The sequence below is a fragment of the Salminus brasiliensis genome, chromosome 3, assembly GCF_030463535.1.
Source record: "Salminus brasiliensis chromosome 3, fSalBra1.hap2, whole genome shotgun sequence".
Taxonomy (NCBI): Eukaryota; Metazoa; Chordata; class Actinopteri; order Characiformes; family Bryconidae; genus Salminus; species Salminus brasiliensis.
Genome location: NC_132880.1, coordinates 49,131,420 through 49,152,434, shown reverse-complemented (window position 1 = coordinate 49,152,434; position 21,015 = coordinate 49,131,420). Strand labels below are relative to the sequence as shown.

General features: G+C 41.1%; 1 protein-coding gene and 1 non-coding gene across 2 annotated transcripts; both read right to left on the bottom strand.

Annotated features, from left to right (window-relative positions):
- Nucleotides 1–1,172: 1,172 nt before the first annotated feature.
- Nucleotides 1,173–1,259, bottom strand: trnay-gua (transfer RNA tyrosine (anticodon GUA)). Its single transcript is given in 2 exon segments — nt 1,173–1,208; nt 1,223–1,259. It is a non-coding gene; the product is annotated as a tRNA-Tyr (tRNA).
- A 3,761-nt stretch (nt 1,260–5,020) lies between these two features.
- Nucleotides 5,021–19,104, bottom strand: LOC140551107 (L-asparaginase 1-like). Its single transcript, XM_072674475.1, has 11 exons — nt 19,035–19,104; nt 18,498–18,639; nt 16,731–16,869; nt 16,275–16,400; nt 15,090–15,185; nt 10,465–10,591; nt 8,969–9,102; nt 7,506–7,685; nt 6,566–6,676; nt 5,231–5,278; nt 5,021–5,147 (listed from the first exon to the last, which is right to left on the bottom strand). Exons 1-11 carry the CDS (start codon nt 19,102–19,104, stop codon nt 5,115–5,117), a joined length of 1,206 nt encoding a protein of 401 aa, XP_072530576.1. The 3' UTR covers nt 5,021–5,114.
- Between the last annotated feature and the right edge of the window lie 1,911 nt (nt 19,105–21,015).

Genomic DNA, 21,015 nt, shown 5'->3' with positions numbered 1-21,015 from the left:
CTTCATCTGATCTCCAAACAGAGGGCCCTGTACTCTGCTCAAGATGGTGAGTGGAATAGAAATACAGGCTTTGCCTTGAGAAACTTGCTTTAAATCAAAATCCTGGAGATTCCAGCTGATCCATTGGACTTCACAACTTGCAACTCAGGTATCAATGGCAGCAGAGTGCCTTGAGGACTTGATTTGTTTCAAAGCTGCACTTCATCTGATCTCCAAACAGAGGGCCCTGTACTCTGCTCAAGATGTTGAGTGGAATAGAAATACAGGCTTTGCCTTGAGAATCTTGCTTTACATCAAAATCCTTGAGAGTGCAGCTGATCCATTGGACTTTACAACTTGCAACTCAGGTATCAATGGCAGCAGAGTGCCTTGAGGACTTGATTTGTTTCAAAGCTGCACTTCATCTGATCTCCAAACAGAGGGCCTTGTACTCTGATCAAAATGTTGAGTGCAAAAGAAATACAGGCTTTGCCTTGAGAATCTTGCTTTAATACTGTATTGCTTTGTGCCATCAATCCACTTGATTAGCCTTGAGAAACTTGCTTTAAATCAAAATCCAAACAGAGGGCCTTGTACTCTGCTCAAGATGTTGAGTGCAAAAGAAATACAGGCTTTGTCTTGAGAATCTTGCTTTAATACTGTATTGCTTTGTGCCATCAATCCACATGATTAGCCTTGAGAAACTTACTTTAAATCAAAATCCTGGAGAGTGCAGCTGATCCATTGGACTTCACAACTTGCAACTCAGGTATCAATGGCAGCAGAGTGCCTTGAGGACTTGATTTCTTTCAAAGCTGCACTTCATCTGATCTCCAAACAGAGGGCCCTGTACTCTGCTCAAGATGTTGAGTGCAAAAGAAATACAGGCTTTGCCTTGAGAATCTTGCTTTAAATCAAAATCCTGGAGAGTGCAGCTGATCCATTGGACTTCACAACTTGCAACTCAGGTATCAATGGCAGCAGAGTGCCTTGAGGACTTGATTTGTTTCAAAGCTGCACTTCATCTGATCTCCAAACAGAGGGCCCCGTACTCTGCTCTGAGTACTCTGCTCTGAGTGTTAGATTCCCGGTCAGGGAAGTCCTCTGTTTCTTTTTGACAAAGTGGATGAGTCGGATTCTGTTGTGATTTGCCAAGCTTAGGGATTTAGCCAAATGACAAAGAAAATAAGATGTCCTTCGAGCCGGATTTGAACCAGCGACCTAAGGATGGCCATTTTAACACCTACAGTCCTCCGCTCTACCAACTGAGCTATCGAAGGCAACCAAACACACCCCTTGAAATGCAAGGCAAATGGGAACATGGAAAAGCTGTATTGCTTTGTGCCATCAATCCACTTGATTAGCATTGAGAATCTTGCTTTAAATCAAAATCCTGGAGAGTGCAGCTGATCCACTAGACTTCACAACTTGCAACTCAGGTATCAATGGCAGCAGAGTGCCTTGAGGACTTGATTTGTTTCAAAACTGCACCTCATCTGATCTCCAAACAGAGGGCCCCGTACTCTGCTCAAGATGTTGAGTGGAAAAGAAATACAGGCTTTGCCTTGAAAATCTTGCTTTAATACTGTATTGCTTTGTGCCATCAATCCACTTGACTAGCCTTGAGAAACTTGCTTTAAATCAACATCCTGGACAGTCCAGCTGATCCATTGGACTTCACAACTTGCAACTCAGGTATCAATGGCAGCAGAGTGCCTTGAGGACTTGATTTGTTTCAAAGCTGCACTTCATCTGATCTCCAAACAGAGGGCCCTGTACTCTGCTCAAGATGTTGAGTGGAATAGAAGTACAGGCTTTGCCTTGAGAATCTTGCTTTAATACTGTATTGCTTTGTGCTATCAATCCACTTGATTAGCCTTGAGAAACTTGCTTTAAATCAAAATCCTGGATAGTCCAGCTGATCCATTGGACTTCACAACTTGCAACTCATGTATCAATGGCAGCAGAGTGCCTTGAGGACTTGATTTGTTTCAAAGCTGCACTTCATCTGATCTCCAAACAGAGGGCCCCGTACTCTGCTCAGGATGTTGAGTGGAAAAGAAATACAGGCTTTGCCTACAGGCTGACTCCCTGCAGCAGTGTGTCAATTACGTCTTAGACCTTTTGTTTCTTCTTAGCCGTAGTGCATGTACAGAGTGTGGATGGATAGGTGGTTTAAATCAAAAATCTAAATCAAAAAGGTGGTTTAAAAAATCAAAAAGGCGGTTTAAATCAAAAATCAAAATCCTGGAGAGTGCAGCTGATCCATTGGACTTCACAACTTGCAACTCAGGTATCAATGGCAGCAGAGTGCCTTGAGGACTTTATTTGTTTCAAAGCTGCACTTCATCTGATCTCCAAACAGAGGGCCCCATACTCTGCTCAAGATTTTGAGTGCAAAAGAAATACAGGCTTTGCCTTGAGAATCTTGCTTTAAATCAAAATCCTGTAGAGTGCAGCTGATCCATTGGATATCACAACTTGCAACTCAGGTATCAATGGCAGCAGAGTGCCTTGAGGACTTGATTTGTTTTAAAGCTGCACTTCATCTGATCTCCAAACAGAGGGCCCCGTACTCTGCTCAGGATGTTGAGTGGAAAAGAAATACAGGCTTTGCCTACAGGCTGACTCCCTGCAGCGGCGTGTCAATTACGTCTTAGACCTTTTGTTTCTTCTTAGCCCCATTGCATGTACAGAGTGTGGATGGATAGGCGGTTTAGGGCTTGAAAGAGTCTTTCTGCAGATCGCAGTGCAGCTGTTGTCCCTGGTGGTCTAGTGGCTAGGATTTGGCGCTCTCACCGCCGTGACCAGGGTTAGATTCCCAGCCAGTGAAGTCTACTGTTTCTTTTGTTTCTTTTTGACAAAGTGGATGCGTCGGATTCTGTTGGGATTCGACAAGCTTAGGGATTTAGCCAAATGACAAAGAAAATAAGATGTCCTTCGAGTCGGATTTGAACCAGCGACCTAAGGATGGCCATTTTAACACCTACAGTCCTTGCTTTATGCCATGAATCCACTTGATTAGCCTTGCTTTAAATCAAAATCCTGGAGAGTGCAGCTGATCCATTGGACTTCACAACTTGCAACTCAGGTATCAATGGCAGCAGAGTGCCTTGAGGACTTGATTTGTTTCAAAGCTGCACTTAATCTAATCTCCAAACACAGGGCCCCGTACTCTGCTCAGTGTGTCGAGTGTAAAAGAAACACAGGCTTTACCTACAGGCTGACTCCCTGCAGCAGCGTGTCAATTACGTCTTAGACCTTTTGTTTCTTCTTAGCCCCATTGCATGTACAGAGTGTGGATGGATAGGCGGTTTAGGGCTTGAAAGAGTCTTTCTGCAGGTCACAGTGCAGCTGTTGTCTCTGGTGGTCTAGTGGCTAGGATTTGGTGCTCTCACCGCCGCGGCCAGGGTTCGATTCCCGGTCAGGGAAGTCTTCTGTTTCTTTTTGACAAAGTGGATGAGTCGGATTCTGTTGGGATTTGACAAGCTTAGGGATTTAGCCAAATGACAAAGAAAATAAGATGTCCTTCGAGTCGAATTTGAACCAACGACCTAAGAATGGCCATTTTAACACTTACAGTCCTCCTTTCTACCAACTGAGCTATCGAAGGCAACCAAACACACCCCTTGAAATGCAAGTCAAATGGGAACATGGAAATGCTGTATTGCTTTGTGCCATCAATCCACTTGATTAGCCTTGAGAAACTTGCTTTAAATCAAAATCCTGGAGAGTGCAGCTGATTCATTGGACTTCACAACTTGCAACTCAGGTATCAATGGCAGCAGAGTGCCTTGAGGACTTGATTTGTTTCAAAGCTGCACTTCATCTGATCTCCAAACAGAGGGTCTCGTACTCTGCTCAGGATGTTGACTGTAAAAGAAATACAGGCTTTGCCTACAGGCTGACTCTCTGCAGCAGCATGGCAATTACGTCTTAGACCTATTGTTTCTTCTAAGCCCCATTGCATGTACAGAGTGTGGATGATTAGGCGGTTTAGGGCTTGAAAGAGTCTTTCTTCAGCTTAATGTAGTTGGTAAGAATTGCGGTTTGGTCAGATATTTGACCGAATTCCAGGGGTCTCCTAAGCCAGTGCAGGAGAGTTAGCAGCCCTACCTGCATTTATGTACATTAACCGGCATTAGGTTCAAACGCTTAACCTTCAACAATAATTTTCTTGCTTGGGGTATAAACATACCCTTACTGAGAATCTTGTCAGCTCCTCGGTATCGTTCCCTCCCCTGGGGCGATTCTGATCTGCCGCCCACAGGCTCATATAAAGACTTTTGCTTCCTTTCCATTCATGTGTGTCGATCTAAACACTTGGTTCTAGTTCAGTTACGTTCATTTGTGTTCATGTTTGATTTAGTGTGTCTTGTTGGTCATGAATTACACCTGGGATTTGGGGGTACTTAAGCCTCAACATCTTAGTTCAATGCAGAGAATTGCATGATTGGAACCTTGAGTTAGCCCGAGAGGTTCCCATTTACTGCTGACGGTGTGTTAAGGCCAGCTTCTGATCTATGTCCTCAAGGATTCAGCAAGGCTCGCTCGCTCTCAGCCAAGATATTCCCACGACTTTCGTTCCAGCTAGGCGACCCATGTTAATTCAGCAGTGCCAGGTTTGGTCGACCCAGCCGTTCTTGCCTAGTAGCTGGTCCCCCAGCTAAACCCTCAGTCTCAGGTGTGTTTTGTCTTCGCCCTCTGGTTTGTCTAGTTTGCGTTGTGTTCACATTTAATGCCCTTTATACCTTCATTGGCCTTATGTTGCCCTTCTGTGTTATCGTGAGTTTTGTTATTAAACTACTTGCATTGGACCCATCTCTGCGAGTGTTCATCCCTCTGTCGCTGGCCTAACCCGCCATGACAAATCTAGGCATTTGATCAGTTTGCCCTTTATTGTTATTTTTAAACCGAACAAATAATTTACACATTGTACACCTAAAACAGTACATAATTTACTTACAATTGGTAAAGGCATGTTTTTTTAAATATGCTTTATTAATTTAGTTCAAAATCTTGCTGTAATATAGCATGTGTAAAGCAGCACATGAGGGAATTGATGTGAAATGATTTTTCTTTGTTTCAGTATTCAGTCAGTCGGTGGCTATGTAGATAGCAGAGCAGTTGCATCCTCACAGTTCCTTTAGGTCGAATTCCAACTCATACTGAAAAAAGTGAAGAGAAAATGTGTAAAGCTTGCATGCGGTTATTATCCTGAATTAATTCCACATGAACACCTCAAACTTACTGGCAAAGGAGGAGCAGATGACTCTCCATAAACACAATGCTCCATAAGCTAAAAAAACAAAAACAAAGAGCAAACAAACAAGTTATGAAATACCTGCTGCTTCTGTGTTGTGTTTTTGTGTGTCTGTGATACAGTGTGTAATCCTAAGAGTAGACTCAATGGGGTGTTCTCTATTATAAAGGGCCTTATGAAGTGTGATTGTAAGGGCATAGGGACTTTATTAGGGCTACAATAATACTTGTGTTAGGGACTTTATTAGGGCTACAATAATACTTGTTGTCAGGACAGGCCAAGATCAGGAAACACGCTGGCAGGAATAATCCAGGTGACAGAACCAAGCAGAGGGTCAAAACCAGTACAATCATAAACAGCACCTGTTAAAAATATTCATGAAAGGGTTAGTAGTTAAACTGTCATTGTATGTCAAAAGTAACATGTATATATATAAATATATAAATTGCCTACATAATGGTGATTTAAATCAGAGGCTATATAATATTAAATATGTTACATATTTGTTAACAGGATGGAAAACACACTTTTTCCTGTGTGCTGGAGATGAACCTCCAGTGAAGGGCGGAGCTTAGCCCTGGCACATTGGAGCACATGACCTGTGCTTGAGCTCCTCATTGAGGCCAGCAGAGGGGGACATGAGCAGGAGAGAGGAGGAGATGGATAGTGCACCTACCAAAAAAACTGTATATAGGAGAAGTACCACTTGTGAACGTCTCCCGGGTTTGCCAGACACTAGAGGGCGCTCCCAAGTGAATCCAAAATTAAGGGGTATAATATGAAGCATTTCTTAGAATGTCCTAAAGAGCTCAGTTTGTTAGCTTGGTAGAAACTAGTTTTTGTTTTTCTCATTGCGCTGGTACTTATTTATTTATTTATTTATTTATTTATTTATTTATTTATTTTTACAAAATTGTGGACTTCATCTGAGACAGCTATTAGCTTTATAGGTCCTTGTAATAATGATAATAAACTGTCTTTTATGTCACATTTTATACATAAAAAATCATCTCAGAGTGATTCACAATAAAATTAACATCAGCATCATGTATGCAAAACAGTAAATAGAAATATAAAAAGTTCAAACAGATTAAAACAAGCAGTATGTAGTAAACAAAAAAAAAACAATTGCAAAATTGGTGAATAGACAAATACATAAAAATAAAAATAAACAAAAGTCAGAATTGAAAGAAAATTATAAGTTAAATAAAATGATAAGCTAACTAAAGAGACTTATACATTAATAATATGTTAGCACCACCCAACATATCTTTAAAAATAAATTATATATATTTTTTAAATGGACAAAAACAACTGACAAACCTCACGCCTTTTCTGGTGATCCAGTTTTAATTTTAGTACCCAGACCATCTTGGCCATTGCTGCTACAGGAGTGATGTCATAGCCAGGAATAACATTGGCCTCCGTCAGCATCTGGAATGGAAGATGCAAATGTAGCTAGAGATATGACAATAGATATTATGCATTTTTATTGATTTTCTTTGAGGGGGATTGCTTAATATAAATGTGTCTGGTTGTTGGTGCCACTGGCTGCTGTTACTCCAGGAGACTCCAATACCCAGAACACTAGGATCACTAGGATCTAACTAGCATCAACCAGGCACACCTGCAGACCCCTGCATTTAAGGAAACAGTACACCTCTGGTATGGCGAACTATAGGGTTTCTTAAAGAATGAAAGAGAAAAGAAACACTCTCTCTACACCCTGTGTCATCCATGACTGCACCTCCACCTACCCCAGCAATAGCATAATTAAATATGCGGATGAGACCTCTATAGTGGGCCTCATCTCTGGGATGGGGGATAACCTGGTCCTTAATATCACCAAAAACCAAGGAGCTAATGATAGACTACAGTAGGAACAAAGCAGCCATTTAGCTTTTCAGTGGAGGGTAATGCATGGAGAGGTTTCCAGTACTCGGACATGTACAAAGAGGAGGACCAGGCCTGGAACATTAATACCACAATTAGACTTTACTTCTTAAGGATTCTCATGGAGAACATTTGATCAAAAACTGTATGCAGCAGATAAATGAGCACTCCAAAGGGTTGTCGCCATGGACCAGGAGATCATTGGATGCCCTTTTCCATCCCTGAAAGGCTGTTACAGTTCCTGCTGTCTCAAAAAATCTTAGAACATTCTAAGAGACACATCTTATCTCAGACACTTTCTGTTTGAGTTTTTAGGACAATTAAATGTACTTAAAACAGGATGTGGGATCAGTGCGTGCTTGAGTGGTACCTTTGATGCAGCATAGATGGGTACAACTGTTCCCCGAAACACTTGAGTACAGTTCAACATTAGAACATTATTTATATCAGCGTTAATCAGACAAGCCTTTAGCCAGTCAACTTCCGGAACATTGCCACAGCCAAAGGTCTCCAGGACAACGCCTTCAGCCTTATCCAGAACCCTACACACCTGGATTGCAGGACAGAATGATTTTAAGTTGTTGTTGAGAAAAATTATTGTTTTAACAATACATATGTAGCCAGAAAAGAAACAAAACTGCCCAGCTAACAAAATAGCATCTTTAGGGTAGACTCAGAATACCTTCAAAAACTGTAAGAACATTATTCTTCATTATTCTTACTGTTCATTTAAAAAGATATCCTCAGCTAGTGTTAACAGACTAGGATCCAGAGATACCTTATAAATAAATACTGCCCAATACAAAGTCAAGACTGCTTCGAACATGTCGACTGTTGTGTGTCAACACCCCTGCGATATACTCAACAGCTATATACAGTACATACTCTAAACTACATTTGGATGACAGAGGCATTAGAATAAAACATTTAAGAGCTCTTGAAAAAGACATTGGAGCATTACTTATAAAATGTGACTCAATATATAGACAGAGTATGTGTAAGGGGTAGCTCTAGGGCAAGTCACCCCAGCTAGTGATTGAGCCCAATTCCCCACACCTGGGCAGTAGGCTATATAGGCACACAGATCCAGTTGCCCCACTGTTGGATCTTTTGACTCTGGTGGTCTGTGTGTCTGTGTGCCAGTGTAGTTCTCGAGTGGAAGGCTGAGTGTGTGTCACTCCCCTTCATGTGTCTCTCCCGAGTCTGTCTCCCTGTGTCTGTCTGTCTGTGTGTGTGTGTGCGTGTAGCAGAGGAAGACAGGAGTGTCTGTCTTCCCTGGTGTGTGTGTCTGTGTGTGTGTGTGTGTTTGCACACATACACTAGTTTTGTGTAGGAGGCAGGAGTGTCTGTCTTCCCTGGTGTGTGTGTCTGTGTGTGTGTGTGTGTTTGCACACATACACTAGTTTTGTGTAGGAGGCAGGAGTGTCTGCCTTCCCTGTAACTTCTCAGTTTTCCGGATTTCTTTTGGGAGATCCTTTTTGCCCTTAGTTGTATTTCCCTCTAGTGTTTAAGAGGTAGCCAGCTCTCCCCTGGCATCTTTTGTTTGTTTATTTAACCCATCCCTTTTTAAGTTTCATTTGTTGACAACTGTCATAGCTGCAGCTTTGGTGAAGTGGCAGAGCGTCAGTCTCGCAATGCGGAGTCCTGGGAGGCTTTATTTTTCATTTCCGTTTTACCTGCTCTAAGATTGAAAGACTCTGCAATTGGGCCCGTTGGTCACGTGATCGTGGTAGCTCACTCAGTAGCGCGCCGGCCTGCCAACACGGCGGCCTGGGTTCAAACCCCACAGTATGTTTATTTAAAAACAATTACTCAGTATTTTAAGTGACTTACAATGTCCTTTGTAATGCCTGGGTAAAACCGCAGCATCCTCACATCAGCTGGTTTATTTATTATGAACTGTACTTTCTCAGGAAGAGAAACTCCATCTTTATTCAACTGTTTGTCCACCTTCATCTCGTCAATCACTGAAAATATTAATGCATTAATAAAATTACAGCTGTGATCACATCTTTTTACTGTTTGTGCATAAGCAGAGTTGAAAGCTAATGACAGAAACCCTGTAAAACATGGTGTTTAGGATATAAACAAACTGTGTAGCAATAAATCAATAAATCATAAATAGAAAGTATTGCTATTGATCAGTGACCGTAGATAGTTGCTAAGCCAAGACATGCTTGATGTCTGATTTATGCTTCTTTAGCTTACAGAGGGAGATGCTAGGCTAATGTTGCCAACAAACACTGGACTGCACTGTCAACTCGCTTTCATCTTATCACATACCAAAAATGTATTTGTCACAAAAAATGTGCATAAAACAAGTCCTTAAATTTTTAAGGGTTTATACTTATTTACACATTTATTCTAAAACTGAAACTACATTATCATCCTCATAGTGTCCTGCTTAATAGTGCCATTCCACTTCAAACTGTAGTGCAGTTCATAGAATACATGAAAGTGAAAGTGATCCTGTTTCCTCCAGCATTCAGAACTATGTAGAAGCTCATATTTGTTTTTATAGACTAAATTAAGTCACTCCATGTTCTAAATCATGTCCATTTACCAAACTAATAAAAAGAGAGACGGAAGTTTTTTTGGCCTGTGTGTTTACAGAGATTGGTGTCAGTTTAAGTCCAGTGTTTATTGTTTACCTAACCTTATAATGCTAATGCCAATCTACTATGCAGTTAACCCCTTAAACAGCCTAGGGTCCGCAGACAGGCTGAAAGTATTACAGACTTCTATTACTGAAGAATAGCCCCACTAGTTTGTACAGAAGTCCCTGTAGTTACTGAGAAATACACCTTAGTGTCTAATGAGTATTTCTGTGTTAAGGGATTAAACTACAATCAAAAGCCTATTGGTCACTAGCTCCACCCTTCACCTCTCTGGTACAGCCCTTGCCTTTAATTATCTCTCAACAGGCCATTTTCGTAAATGTTTAACCAACTCTGCAATGCCACTGAAGGTCTAGTTATATTGTGACCTAAAGGGCTATAAAAGACACATGTTTGATTAAAAAAGAAAAATTCTGAGGATGACAAATGTAAACAAAAACCCTGTACTTCATGTTGGTACTGATTATTTTACAATAGGTGGCTCAGTTCTGGGTCAATTCCTTCAAAATACGGAACCACCTTCAAATGTTTTTTTTTTTGCTTCAAAAGCCTTGTTCTACTCATCCCAGTGATAAAACCACTCCTGCAAATCCCTCCATCCAACTTAATTTCCCCTTAATTTCCCAAGAATGTATTATTCCATCACACAAGCCTTATTTTGGTCTTTAAACCTGTATTATGGCAGGTTCAATAAAGGCATTAAACACTTACATTTGATTGTGGTTTCCAAACTGGCCAGAGGACTTACTTCAGGACTGTCAAAGACACTGAAGGAATCACAGTCAACCTTCACTACTCTGTTTCCCTGGTACAATTTATTTTGATAACAAAGCATCACCTGTAAGAGAAGAGAATGAAGATAAAACAAATGATCGATAGAAAATATAAATCAATATACATCAATTATGTAATATGTAATATTTGATATAACACTTCCATTCACTGTCAGAAGTGATGAAAAAAATGAAAATATTTTCACAAAAAAAAGTGAAGGTTAAGTTTTCCAGATGTACAGGGAATTATAGCGCCTAACATAAACTGCATGTTTACTATTTTTTTTTTAAATTTAAATATTCTTGTAAATCATTACAAAACAGCAGAACCATATCTCCTCAATCTACTTCTGTGTTACATCTGATTGGCTGAGCCGCTGGAAGCCACTGGTGTAAAATACTGGATATTAAAATACTGGAGACGCTACAAGCCCGCTCTTCCTTCTGTAGTCATGGGGAACGTGAGGTCGCTCCCCAATAAGATGGACGAGCTGGCGGCGCTAACGCGACATCAGAGGGAATACCGGGAGTGCAGCATCATGGTGTTCACAGAGACCTGGCTAACCACGCTGACTCCAGACACGCCCGTATCTGTGCAAGGCTTTCACCTCAGCCGGGCGGACAGGACGGAGGAGAGCGGTAAGAGGAAGGGAGGCGGACTGGCAGTATTTGTGAATGATATATGGTGTAACCCTGGGCACATCACTATTAAGGAACAGATCTGCTGTAAGAACATTGAACTGTTAGCCGTTAGCATGAGGCCGTACTATCTGCCGAGGGAATTCTCGCACGTTATCATGATCGCTGCGTACATCCCCCCTTCTGCTAACGCTGACTCGGCCTGTGATGTCCTGCACTCAGCTGTGTGCAGGCTGCAGACACAGCACCCGCAGGCCCTCCTCCTTATCTCCGGAGACTTCAACCATGCTTCTCCATCCTCCACTCTGTCCACCTTCACCCAGTATGTAACCTGCCACACCAGAGACATGAAAACACTGGACCTGTTTTTTGCCAACACAAAGGAGGCATACAACTCATCACCTCTCCCTCCCCTTGGAAGATCTGATCACTGTCTGGTTCATCTTCTGCCTGTGTACAAACCCATTGTACATAGGGAACCAGCTATCACCCGTACAGTGAAGAAATGGTCTAAGGAGTCTGAGGAGGCTCTGAAGGACTGCTTCGAAACAACGGTGTGGGAAGAACTGTGTGATCCTAATGGGGAGGACATTGACAATCTCACTCACTGCATTACGGACTACGCCAACTTCTGTGTGGATAACACCGTGCCCACCAAGGCTGTTCGGTGTTTCTCCAACAACAAGCCATGGATTAATCCAGATATAAAGGCTCTCCTAAAAGCGAAAAAGAGGGCCTTCAGATCTGGTGACAAGGATGAGCTGAAAGCTGTGCAGAGGGAACTGAGAAGGAAGATCAGGGAGGGGAAAGCCAGCTACAAGAGGAAGCTGGAGGAACAGTTGCAGCAGAACAACATCAGGGGAGTGTGGAAAGGCCTTCAAACCATCTCTGGCCACACAAAGTCCAACTCCCAGGTGGTGGGGGACCAGAAGTGGGTGAATGATCTCAATCTATTTTTCAACAGATTTGATCAATCACCTAGCCCTGCCCCCACACAGACACCCCTGCTGTATCCCCACTCAGCAGCACTACCATCATGCTGCCCTCCCCCTTCTTCTTCTTCTCTCAGAACTTCTGGCTCACAATCATCACCATCATCATCCCCTAATGGCTCATCGTCTGGCAGCATCAACCACCCATTCACACATTCCAGCACCCAGCCCCCCTGCTCCAACCTGTCCTTCACAACAACCCAGGTGAGAAATGAGCTGAGGAAGATCAAGCCTAAGAAAGCTACAGGTCCTGATGGAATCAGTGCCAGGCTCCTCAAGTCCTGCGCTGATCAGCTGTGCAGGGTAGTTGAGCATATGTTCAACCTGAGCCTGAAACTGGGAAGAGTACCACAGCTGTGGAAAACATCTTGTGTGGCACCTGTGCCCAAAACACAGCACCCAAAGGACCTAAACAGCTACAGGCCGGTGGCACTGACTTCCCATCTGATGAAGTCACTGGAGAGGCTGGTCCTCAACCACATCCGCCCTCTGGTGAGCCCATCCATGGACCCTCTTCAGTTCGCCTACCAGCCTGGTGTCGGGGTGGATGATGCTGTCATCTATCTTCTACACAGAGCTCTTTCTCACCTGGAGAAGCCCGGCAGCACTGTGAGGATCACCTTCTTCGATTTCTCCAGTGCTTTTAACACCATACAGCCAGGGCTTCTAAAGGACAAGTTGGGACATTGTGGAGTGGACAGTCACCTGTCAAACTGGATACTGGACTACCTCACCAACCGACCCCAGTATGTGAGGGCACGGGACTGTGTCTCTGACTTGGTGGTCAGCAGCACAGGAGCCCCTCAAGGAACGGTCTTGGCACCGTTCCTCTTCACCCTGTACACTGCTGATTTCATGTACAGCTCACCGACCTGTCACCTCCAGAAGTTCTCTGATGACTCAGCGATCGTAGGCCTCATATCCAATGAGGAGGACAGCGAGTACAGAGAACTTATTCAGGACTTTGTGGACTGGTGTCTGCAGAACCATCTGCAGATAAACGCTGGAAAAACCAAAGAACTGGTGGTGGATTTCCGCAGGTGCAGATACCCCTCTCCATCAGTGAACATCCGCGGTATGAACATCGAGAGTGTGGACTCTTATAAATACCTGGGTGTTCATCTGAACAACAAACTGGACTGGTCAGTCAACACTGCAGCTCTCTACAAGAAAGGCCAGAGCAGACTCTACCTGCTGAGGAGATTGAGGTCCTTTGGAGTGCAGGGAGCGCTCCTGAGGACGTTCTTCGACACAGTGGTGGCATCTGCCATCTTTTATGGAGTGGTCTGCTGGGGCAGTAGCATCTCGACGGCAGATAAGAAGAGACTGGACAAACTTATAAAGAGGGCCGGCTCTGTCCTGGGGTGCTTCTTAGACCCAGTGCAGGTGGTGGGAGACAGGAGGATGACAACCAAGCTGGCATCCATGCTGGAGAACAGCTCCCACCCCATGCATGAGACTCTAGCAGCACTGGGCAGCTCCTTTAGCGACAGGCTGCTTCACCCCAAGTGTGTGAAGGAGCGGTATCGCAGGTCCTTCCTTCCTGCTGCCGTCAGACTACACAACCAGCACTGCTCCCAGCGGACCACATACACACACACTTAACCACATACACACACACTTAACTACACACACATGTTCATGTTCAGGGTATACTATGTGCAATATCCCACCCCCATGTGCAATTAAAAGTCTTTTACTGTAAATAATATTGTTTATTGCTTTTTTTTAATTCTTATCTATATTGTGTGTGTATATAGTGTAAATTATTTATTTATCTAAATTTTTGTAACTGAGTGTCCTGCTATCCCTTTCTGCTGTTACACTGTGAATTTCCCCACTGCGGGACTAATAAAGGACTATCTTATCTTATCTTATCTTATATTTAAATGTGTATTAATGTTTTCAAATTCTTCTGAAAAGAGGGGAAATCTTCTGTAGCTGTGATGTTCACCATGATGCTCATTCCAAACACATCAACACTCACCTGGGAGTCCAAACTTGTTTGAAGGCATTCTAAAAAAGCTCTATAAACCTACAGCAGCTTCCTAAAAGAATGATTAGTGTCAGAATTGTTTGGGTGGTGCTGTTTATGGGATGGTGCTCAATCTTACAGCAAAACAACGTTTTCATTTTCATATTCAGGGTAAAAAAATATTAGATGTAGTTGTTAAGGTGTAATTTGTTGTGAAATATATTGTCAATCAGAACAAACTTGTATCTGTAAAATACTAGATTTACAAGAAAAACTAACAACGGAGGGACGGAATTATTAATTTATTTAATATTTTAGTGTGGCCTTTTTCAGCTTATTAGCTTAAACTTGAGTATTTAGACTGAATGCCTGAATGTTTACTGTCTTCTCAGTTTGAAAGAGATGTCTATTTTTGTTTTATATTTGTCTGCTAAATGACATTCGTTATGCACAAAACGCTGTGCTGATGGCTTTCCAAAATGCTAGGAGGATATTTTTGTGAACTCCATATGTATATCTGGTATATATGTTTTAATATGGCAATTTCAACATTTAGAGTACATTATGTGGACATGTTAGTCCATTCAATTTTTTGAGAAACAAAATGTATCATGTACTGAAATTGAAAATAGAGTTTATTCCATTATTTAATTCCATGTAATTTTTAACCATTTGTACCACTTTTGTAAGTCGGCAGTCTGTACAAATGTAATAACACACAATATTACATGTGTAATTACATTACAGAAAGTATGTTCAGATAAACCTGTTGATTTACATCAGTCAAAACTATGTGACTGTGCAAATATGTTAAACCAGTGGCTGTACACTTATAATGCATCTGTTACAGTAAATACATCACCAGCAGTTACACTGTTGTTGTCTGACATGCATTGTGTAATGATTCAGTTATTAGATATACTGACTGGGTCAAAGAATGTAATAAATTTAGTAAACCTTATGCAGTGATGGCCTGTCAGAAAAATATCCAGCTATCAGCATCGAGCTAACAAAGTTGTCAAAACCATCAGAACGAGGATGAAAGATTGGCTTCTAGAAAAAAGAGAAAGACAGAGAAGGAATTAGAAATAAATAGAGATGTTGCCCTAAAATGGGACACCTGAGCTTTATTTAGTGTGGGTCTTTCTAAAATAGTCAATAAACCTATGGCTTAACAAAAGCTGTGATGTCTGAAATGTAAAATCTTAGAATAGAGTGGAGCATTCTTCAAATGAGGAGAGTAAAGTTGCTGAAAACATTTGCTTAGTGTTCATAAAACTACAGATCACCTACGTAAACATTTCATGGCAACAGTAACATTTTCTTCCCCACTATCCACAGAACCTTCTCACACAATCCTACCAGGGCTGAAATGGTAAAGGCTAGCACAGTCTTCCTCTGAAACATGTAAATCTGCACCACATTGGACTGCAGTGGTGAATAGAGAGCTGAGCCACATAATCTGCATTTTTGGAAAAGAAACATACCTGAAGCCCCTCCACTTCCCAATCTAAAGTCGTGTTATACATCCTATCTCTACCTTATTCACAGGCTCACGTTGTTTTTAGAAAATATTGCAGTTTGTAAAATTCTGCATCACTCACAATCATGGTTCTCAAAGTGGGATCTGGGGATCCCTCGCATTCTGTGATGTGTGCCAGGGGGTGTTTTTTTTTCTCAGCCAATATAAACTATGGCATGAGGCAAATGAAAAATATAATGTAAGGTGTGCCACAGCATTACTGTGCTCGTCACTCAGTGCATCAACTAAAATCAGCTTAACATCTGCACAGTGGTGACATCCAGTATGGTTTTAGTGAGAATAATGACAAAAGACCAAACTGTAACCTGTCCCATGGAGCTATATTGCAGTAACGATGAATCTGCTACAGATCATATCTTCCTGTTGAAGAACTTATTTCCTTGATGATTTGCATAAAATGTGAACAGTTATGTTTTCATTTCATTTGTAAAACAAATCTGTGGTGGTCTAAGGAATTATCTTTTCATAGAGGAACGGGTCCCTGGCTGCATAGTTTGAACACTTCACACAACAAATGCATGTCTCACAAAAATGTACAAAAATACTGGTATTTTTAATTAACTGTATTTTTGGGGTCTTATTTTTGAAGGAAGTCTGACCTGCGCTCCAGTCACGATGACTGGCTTCTTAACATTCCCCAAAAAGAATGACAGAGCAGAGGAAGTGAAGGACATCGTGTCGGTGCCATGAAGTATAAGAAATCCATCATATATGCCCATATTATTCTATAAAAGAGAATGGGGAAGAAAAAGGAAGGAGAGAATAACACAGAGGAACAGAGAAAAAAGACAGAAGATATTATTTTTGAACTATTTTGAAAAAATTATATAATATATATACTTAAAGAAATAGAAGAACCACTTTGGTTCACAAAAGTACATTTTCATTGATGGTTCCATAATGCTTGAATTTGGTAAATGCTTTATAATGTTTTGAGTGTAAAGAAATTGTTAAAGTTCTAAAAATGTCCATGTAAAAGCTTCTAAAACAAGTATCTGTATTATTTAAAAATATATATATATAGTTAAATAAATAGAGAGAAACCAAGATTTTACCAAGATCTTTTTAGCTACTATGCTCCAATCTTCAGGGGTTGCACTAGAAGAGTCGATTGGCTTTGGCAGGTCATCAAATTTGTAAAGGATCTTGTAGTGTTTTCCTTGGGCTTTGGGGTCCTCCTTGCTTAGCTGTTGACTGACAAAAAATGTATTGACTAAAGCTGTACAGTTGCTTAACAATTGGAAATTATGTAAAGCAGCAATAAACATTGAAACCCTGTCAAAACAAATATTATTGTCAGCTAGACCATTCCTTGCCCTCTTGCAGTATAACAATAATCATCAATTTTGGAACAGAAATTGTATTTCCAAAATTGGACCATCACAATAGAAGAAAAGATGTTCTTAACCATAATGTTACGTTTTAATTATTATTTAATTAAGTTTTAAATGATTATTTATTTAATAATTATCATATTATTATTAATTACCATATATATATTATATTTTCATTGACTAATTCATCATGAAATGAAATGTAAAATACAGTTTCCATTTTTACATTGTGTAAACACTGACTAAAATAAGATTAAATACATGAAAGTGAAATCAAGTAATTATAAAAATATAATGAAAGCTTAATATATTCTAAATGTATAAAAGTTTCTACTGCATAATTGGTATTTATCATATTTCATATTTCATATTTATCAAGGTTTCGATCATTTTATTTGCTGCAGCTTAATCAAGTGTTAAAACCATTTAACATTTGTTCATGTGTTCCCAAAAGTCTTTCTAAATAAAAACAAAAAAACAATTACCATGTGTAAGTTTGGTATAAACAGAACTCTAGCCTAGAAATCTATTTACCCTCTAATTTTAAATAACTTTGTAAGGGCTAATTCCAGGTTGAGATGCTACCAGTGGGGGGGGGGGGGGGGGGGCTAGACTCATGCTAGCAACTAATCAAGCCCAACACCCAACACCTGGGGGAAGAGCTACATAAGTTCTTAGATTCAGTCATTTAGGACTTTTTCTCTATCAGAACTCAAGAATCAGACGATTTCTTGGATAGAGAGTTGAGTGTTGATTCACAAGGCTTCAACAAAATGTGAGAAGTGAAAGTGAAATTTGCATACAATACAATGTATTGTATATAACCCAAACCAATCTGAAGCAAAACCTGAAATAACAATACAGAAAATTTAGAAAATGAGTATATTGTAAACACCAGCAAAAGCTTTTTAAAGCCTGAGCAAAAAGTCCCAAAAGGGCAGATTTATTACTGTTGTTACTGATGTTGGTGAAATTCAGATTAAAAAGTGTCATGAAGATTTTAAGTAAGGAAATATTTAAGCTGTGTGGCATCCAGATTTTAAATTACCTTAGCTGCAGTAGGGAGGTTGGCTATAAACGTATAGCTAGTAAGAGAGATTGAATCAAGTTGGATTTATTGGAAATAGGAGTGTCAGCAGTTAAAGGACAATGAAAACAGTACCAAAGGACAAACTGATGCTTTGCAAATTAACAACAGCTATGTTATAGCAGAAACAACAAAAACAAGTGTCAGCCAAAAACAACTCAGAGCAAATGATAGTGGGAAAAATCAATCCAGAGCCAGATAGAAATTTATTGATCACAAAAAAAGAGCAGCCATGCAGCAGCAAAGCAACCCATTCAAATCAACAGACTGGTGGTTATGATACAGCTGTTGTTATTATTTGAGATTATAATTTAAAGCTCCTTAGAAAAAAATGTATTAACATATTTGTGCATTCTATTAAATCCTATCAGACTCCCTGTTTCACCTCTGCTGTAACTCACTAGAGGGTGATGAAACCGTCTGGGTTGACGATACGTTTCCGAACGTCCTCTTCCGATTCTCTGGCAGTTTTTCGCTCATAAAGAATGGTATGAGCAATGATGATCTCCTTGATCTTATCCAGAGGCTGTGGAACAAGCCTACCTTTTTGTGAAAATAATGAAATGTATTTTTTATTAATTCCAATCACATTTACACACACATACACAAAGACTTGCATCCAAATTGACTAATATCAAAATTATCAAACTTTATCTTGTAACTATGGGTGAGTGTGCAGAAGTATTAACTGCCCCCCCCCAAAAAAATAATAATAATTTAAAATGACTAATTAAGCATTCAGATCTGTGCCATTGATTCCTTTCTGTCACCCTGGACCGCACTGCTTCAAAAAGTGCAGACAAATTAGTCATCTGTATTTACTACTCAAAACTCCCTAGTTGAATTACTTGGCCAAATATCTGACATAGCAGTAGTTACCTAGGTGGACATGGCTTAGTGAAGGGTCAACTGCCATTTTGTTCAAATGATTAGCTCACCTGTTTCATCATCATTCATTCCAAATGTTCCTCCAGTGTAGAGCACAAATACCTTCCTGACTACGTCCATTGTCCCAAATTGGAAAAGGTTCTACAGCTCTAGAGTTGAAATATTTAATTAGTTTACATATTTATATATATGTATACATACATAGTCCCCTAAAGAGAAGCACATACAAGCACAGTCCTTAACATGGTAGTTAACCTAGAGGTGGATTAGAACCACCAACCTCTTGGACAGGAGATTAGTGTGAACTGAGGGAGCTACCAACTGGGACATTTGAAGTGGGAGAGTTTGACAGAATCAAAGAACAAACTAAATGTAGCTAAAGAAACAGGCCACCAGGCAAGGGGCTGGGGGTGTGTGTGGAGACTGAGGCAGGGGTGCTGCAAGCGTCACAGTTGGAATGTGGGGTGGATTCACAGTCAGTATGAGACCGAGTTTACGCTCCGAATTACCCCCACATAATGAGGGGTCAATTGCCGGGTCTCCACACGAAGAGGCAAGTCTTTAGTGGATATCCAGACCCGTTGTTCTGGTCGTAAGGCCACGTCGATGTTTCTGGTTTGTAGATTGCTTTTGCACTGCCGAGGCAACATGCAGAGCAGATTGGGCTTTCCACTTGGTCTGCTGGCCTCACCGAATAAAATGCTCAGCTTCTGGGACACCCACTTCATCTTCCTGCTTTGGAAACATAGGGGGAGCATACCCAAACTGGCACTTAAAAGGGGGCATGCCCAAGGACGAGTGCCACAAGGTGTTATGGGCATACTCCGCCCAGAGCAGGTGATCAGCCCAAGTGGAGAAACTAGAAGGGGCCACCAAAATTGCCTTTGCAAAAACTTGAGTGATTGCTGTATGGGTTGTAAATAGTAATGTATGACCCCTCCTTAGCAGCGGCCTCCACCCTGGCGTTACTGGTCCAGCTGACGCCGGCTATTGCCAACTTCACCCCCATGCTGGATAGGCCCTGGGAGCATCAGTGTGGTCAAGGAAAGCGAGTGTCCACCCAACTTTCTCAAAAAACAATTGATCAAAAAATAGATGTTTTCTGCCTCACTGAAATCTGGATTAGACCTTTTTATTTAGCACTAAATTAATATATATAGGCCTCCAGGGCTCTACTCTGAATTTTTGAAGAATTGTGATTTTGCTGCAGACTTGGTCAAGTCTAGTCCAGTCCAGATTACAAAATTCTTCTATTAACATAGAAGGCCCTACATGGCCTCACACCTGAGTGCCTGCAATATCTTATTACATATTATGAACTATCAAGAATACTTAGATCTCAAGGAGCTGGCTTCTTAGTAGTTCCCAAAATTCAGAAAACCTTAGCAAGAGGAGCCTTTTCTAATAAAAGTCCCCCCCCCCAACTCTGGAACAACCTTCCAGATAATGTTCTGGGCTCAGACAAAGTCTCAATCTTTAAATCTTGGCTGAAAACTCATCTGTTTAGTTAAGCGGACACAAGGAATTCTATTGAGATGCTGGACCTGTTGTCTAGCTGCTAGCACGCGATCGCTCAGGTTTGTGGGTGGTGGAGCAGATGGACACTAGCGTTTCAGGGTGCACCCGTGTCTGTGTTACCTTCTGGCTCTCTCCTTCAGCCTCTAACTAGGCTGTTATAGTCAGACCTGCTGGAGGCAGGAACGGCAAACAAAAGAAGACACACAAAATGGTGGACTCAAACAATAGGAGGCAATAAACAGCAAACAAGGTTCAACAAAAGACACCCTAAGACTGTAACTGTAATGTTTTTCACAGAAATTAATCAACTTAAACAGAGTTTCCTTTCTAAATCAAGAATCCACTTGTCTTGTCACTTTTTCTTGTTCTTAGTTTTCTTTGTCTTTTCTTTTTCTTTTCCTTTTATTCTAGTTTTCTCTTTACCGGTTTACCATCTGTCCCTCTACAAAGGTAGTGAGCACTGAGTGAGTGAGCACTGAACCACTGTTTGGGAGAGCCTTTATGCAGAGCCCT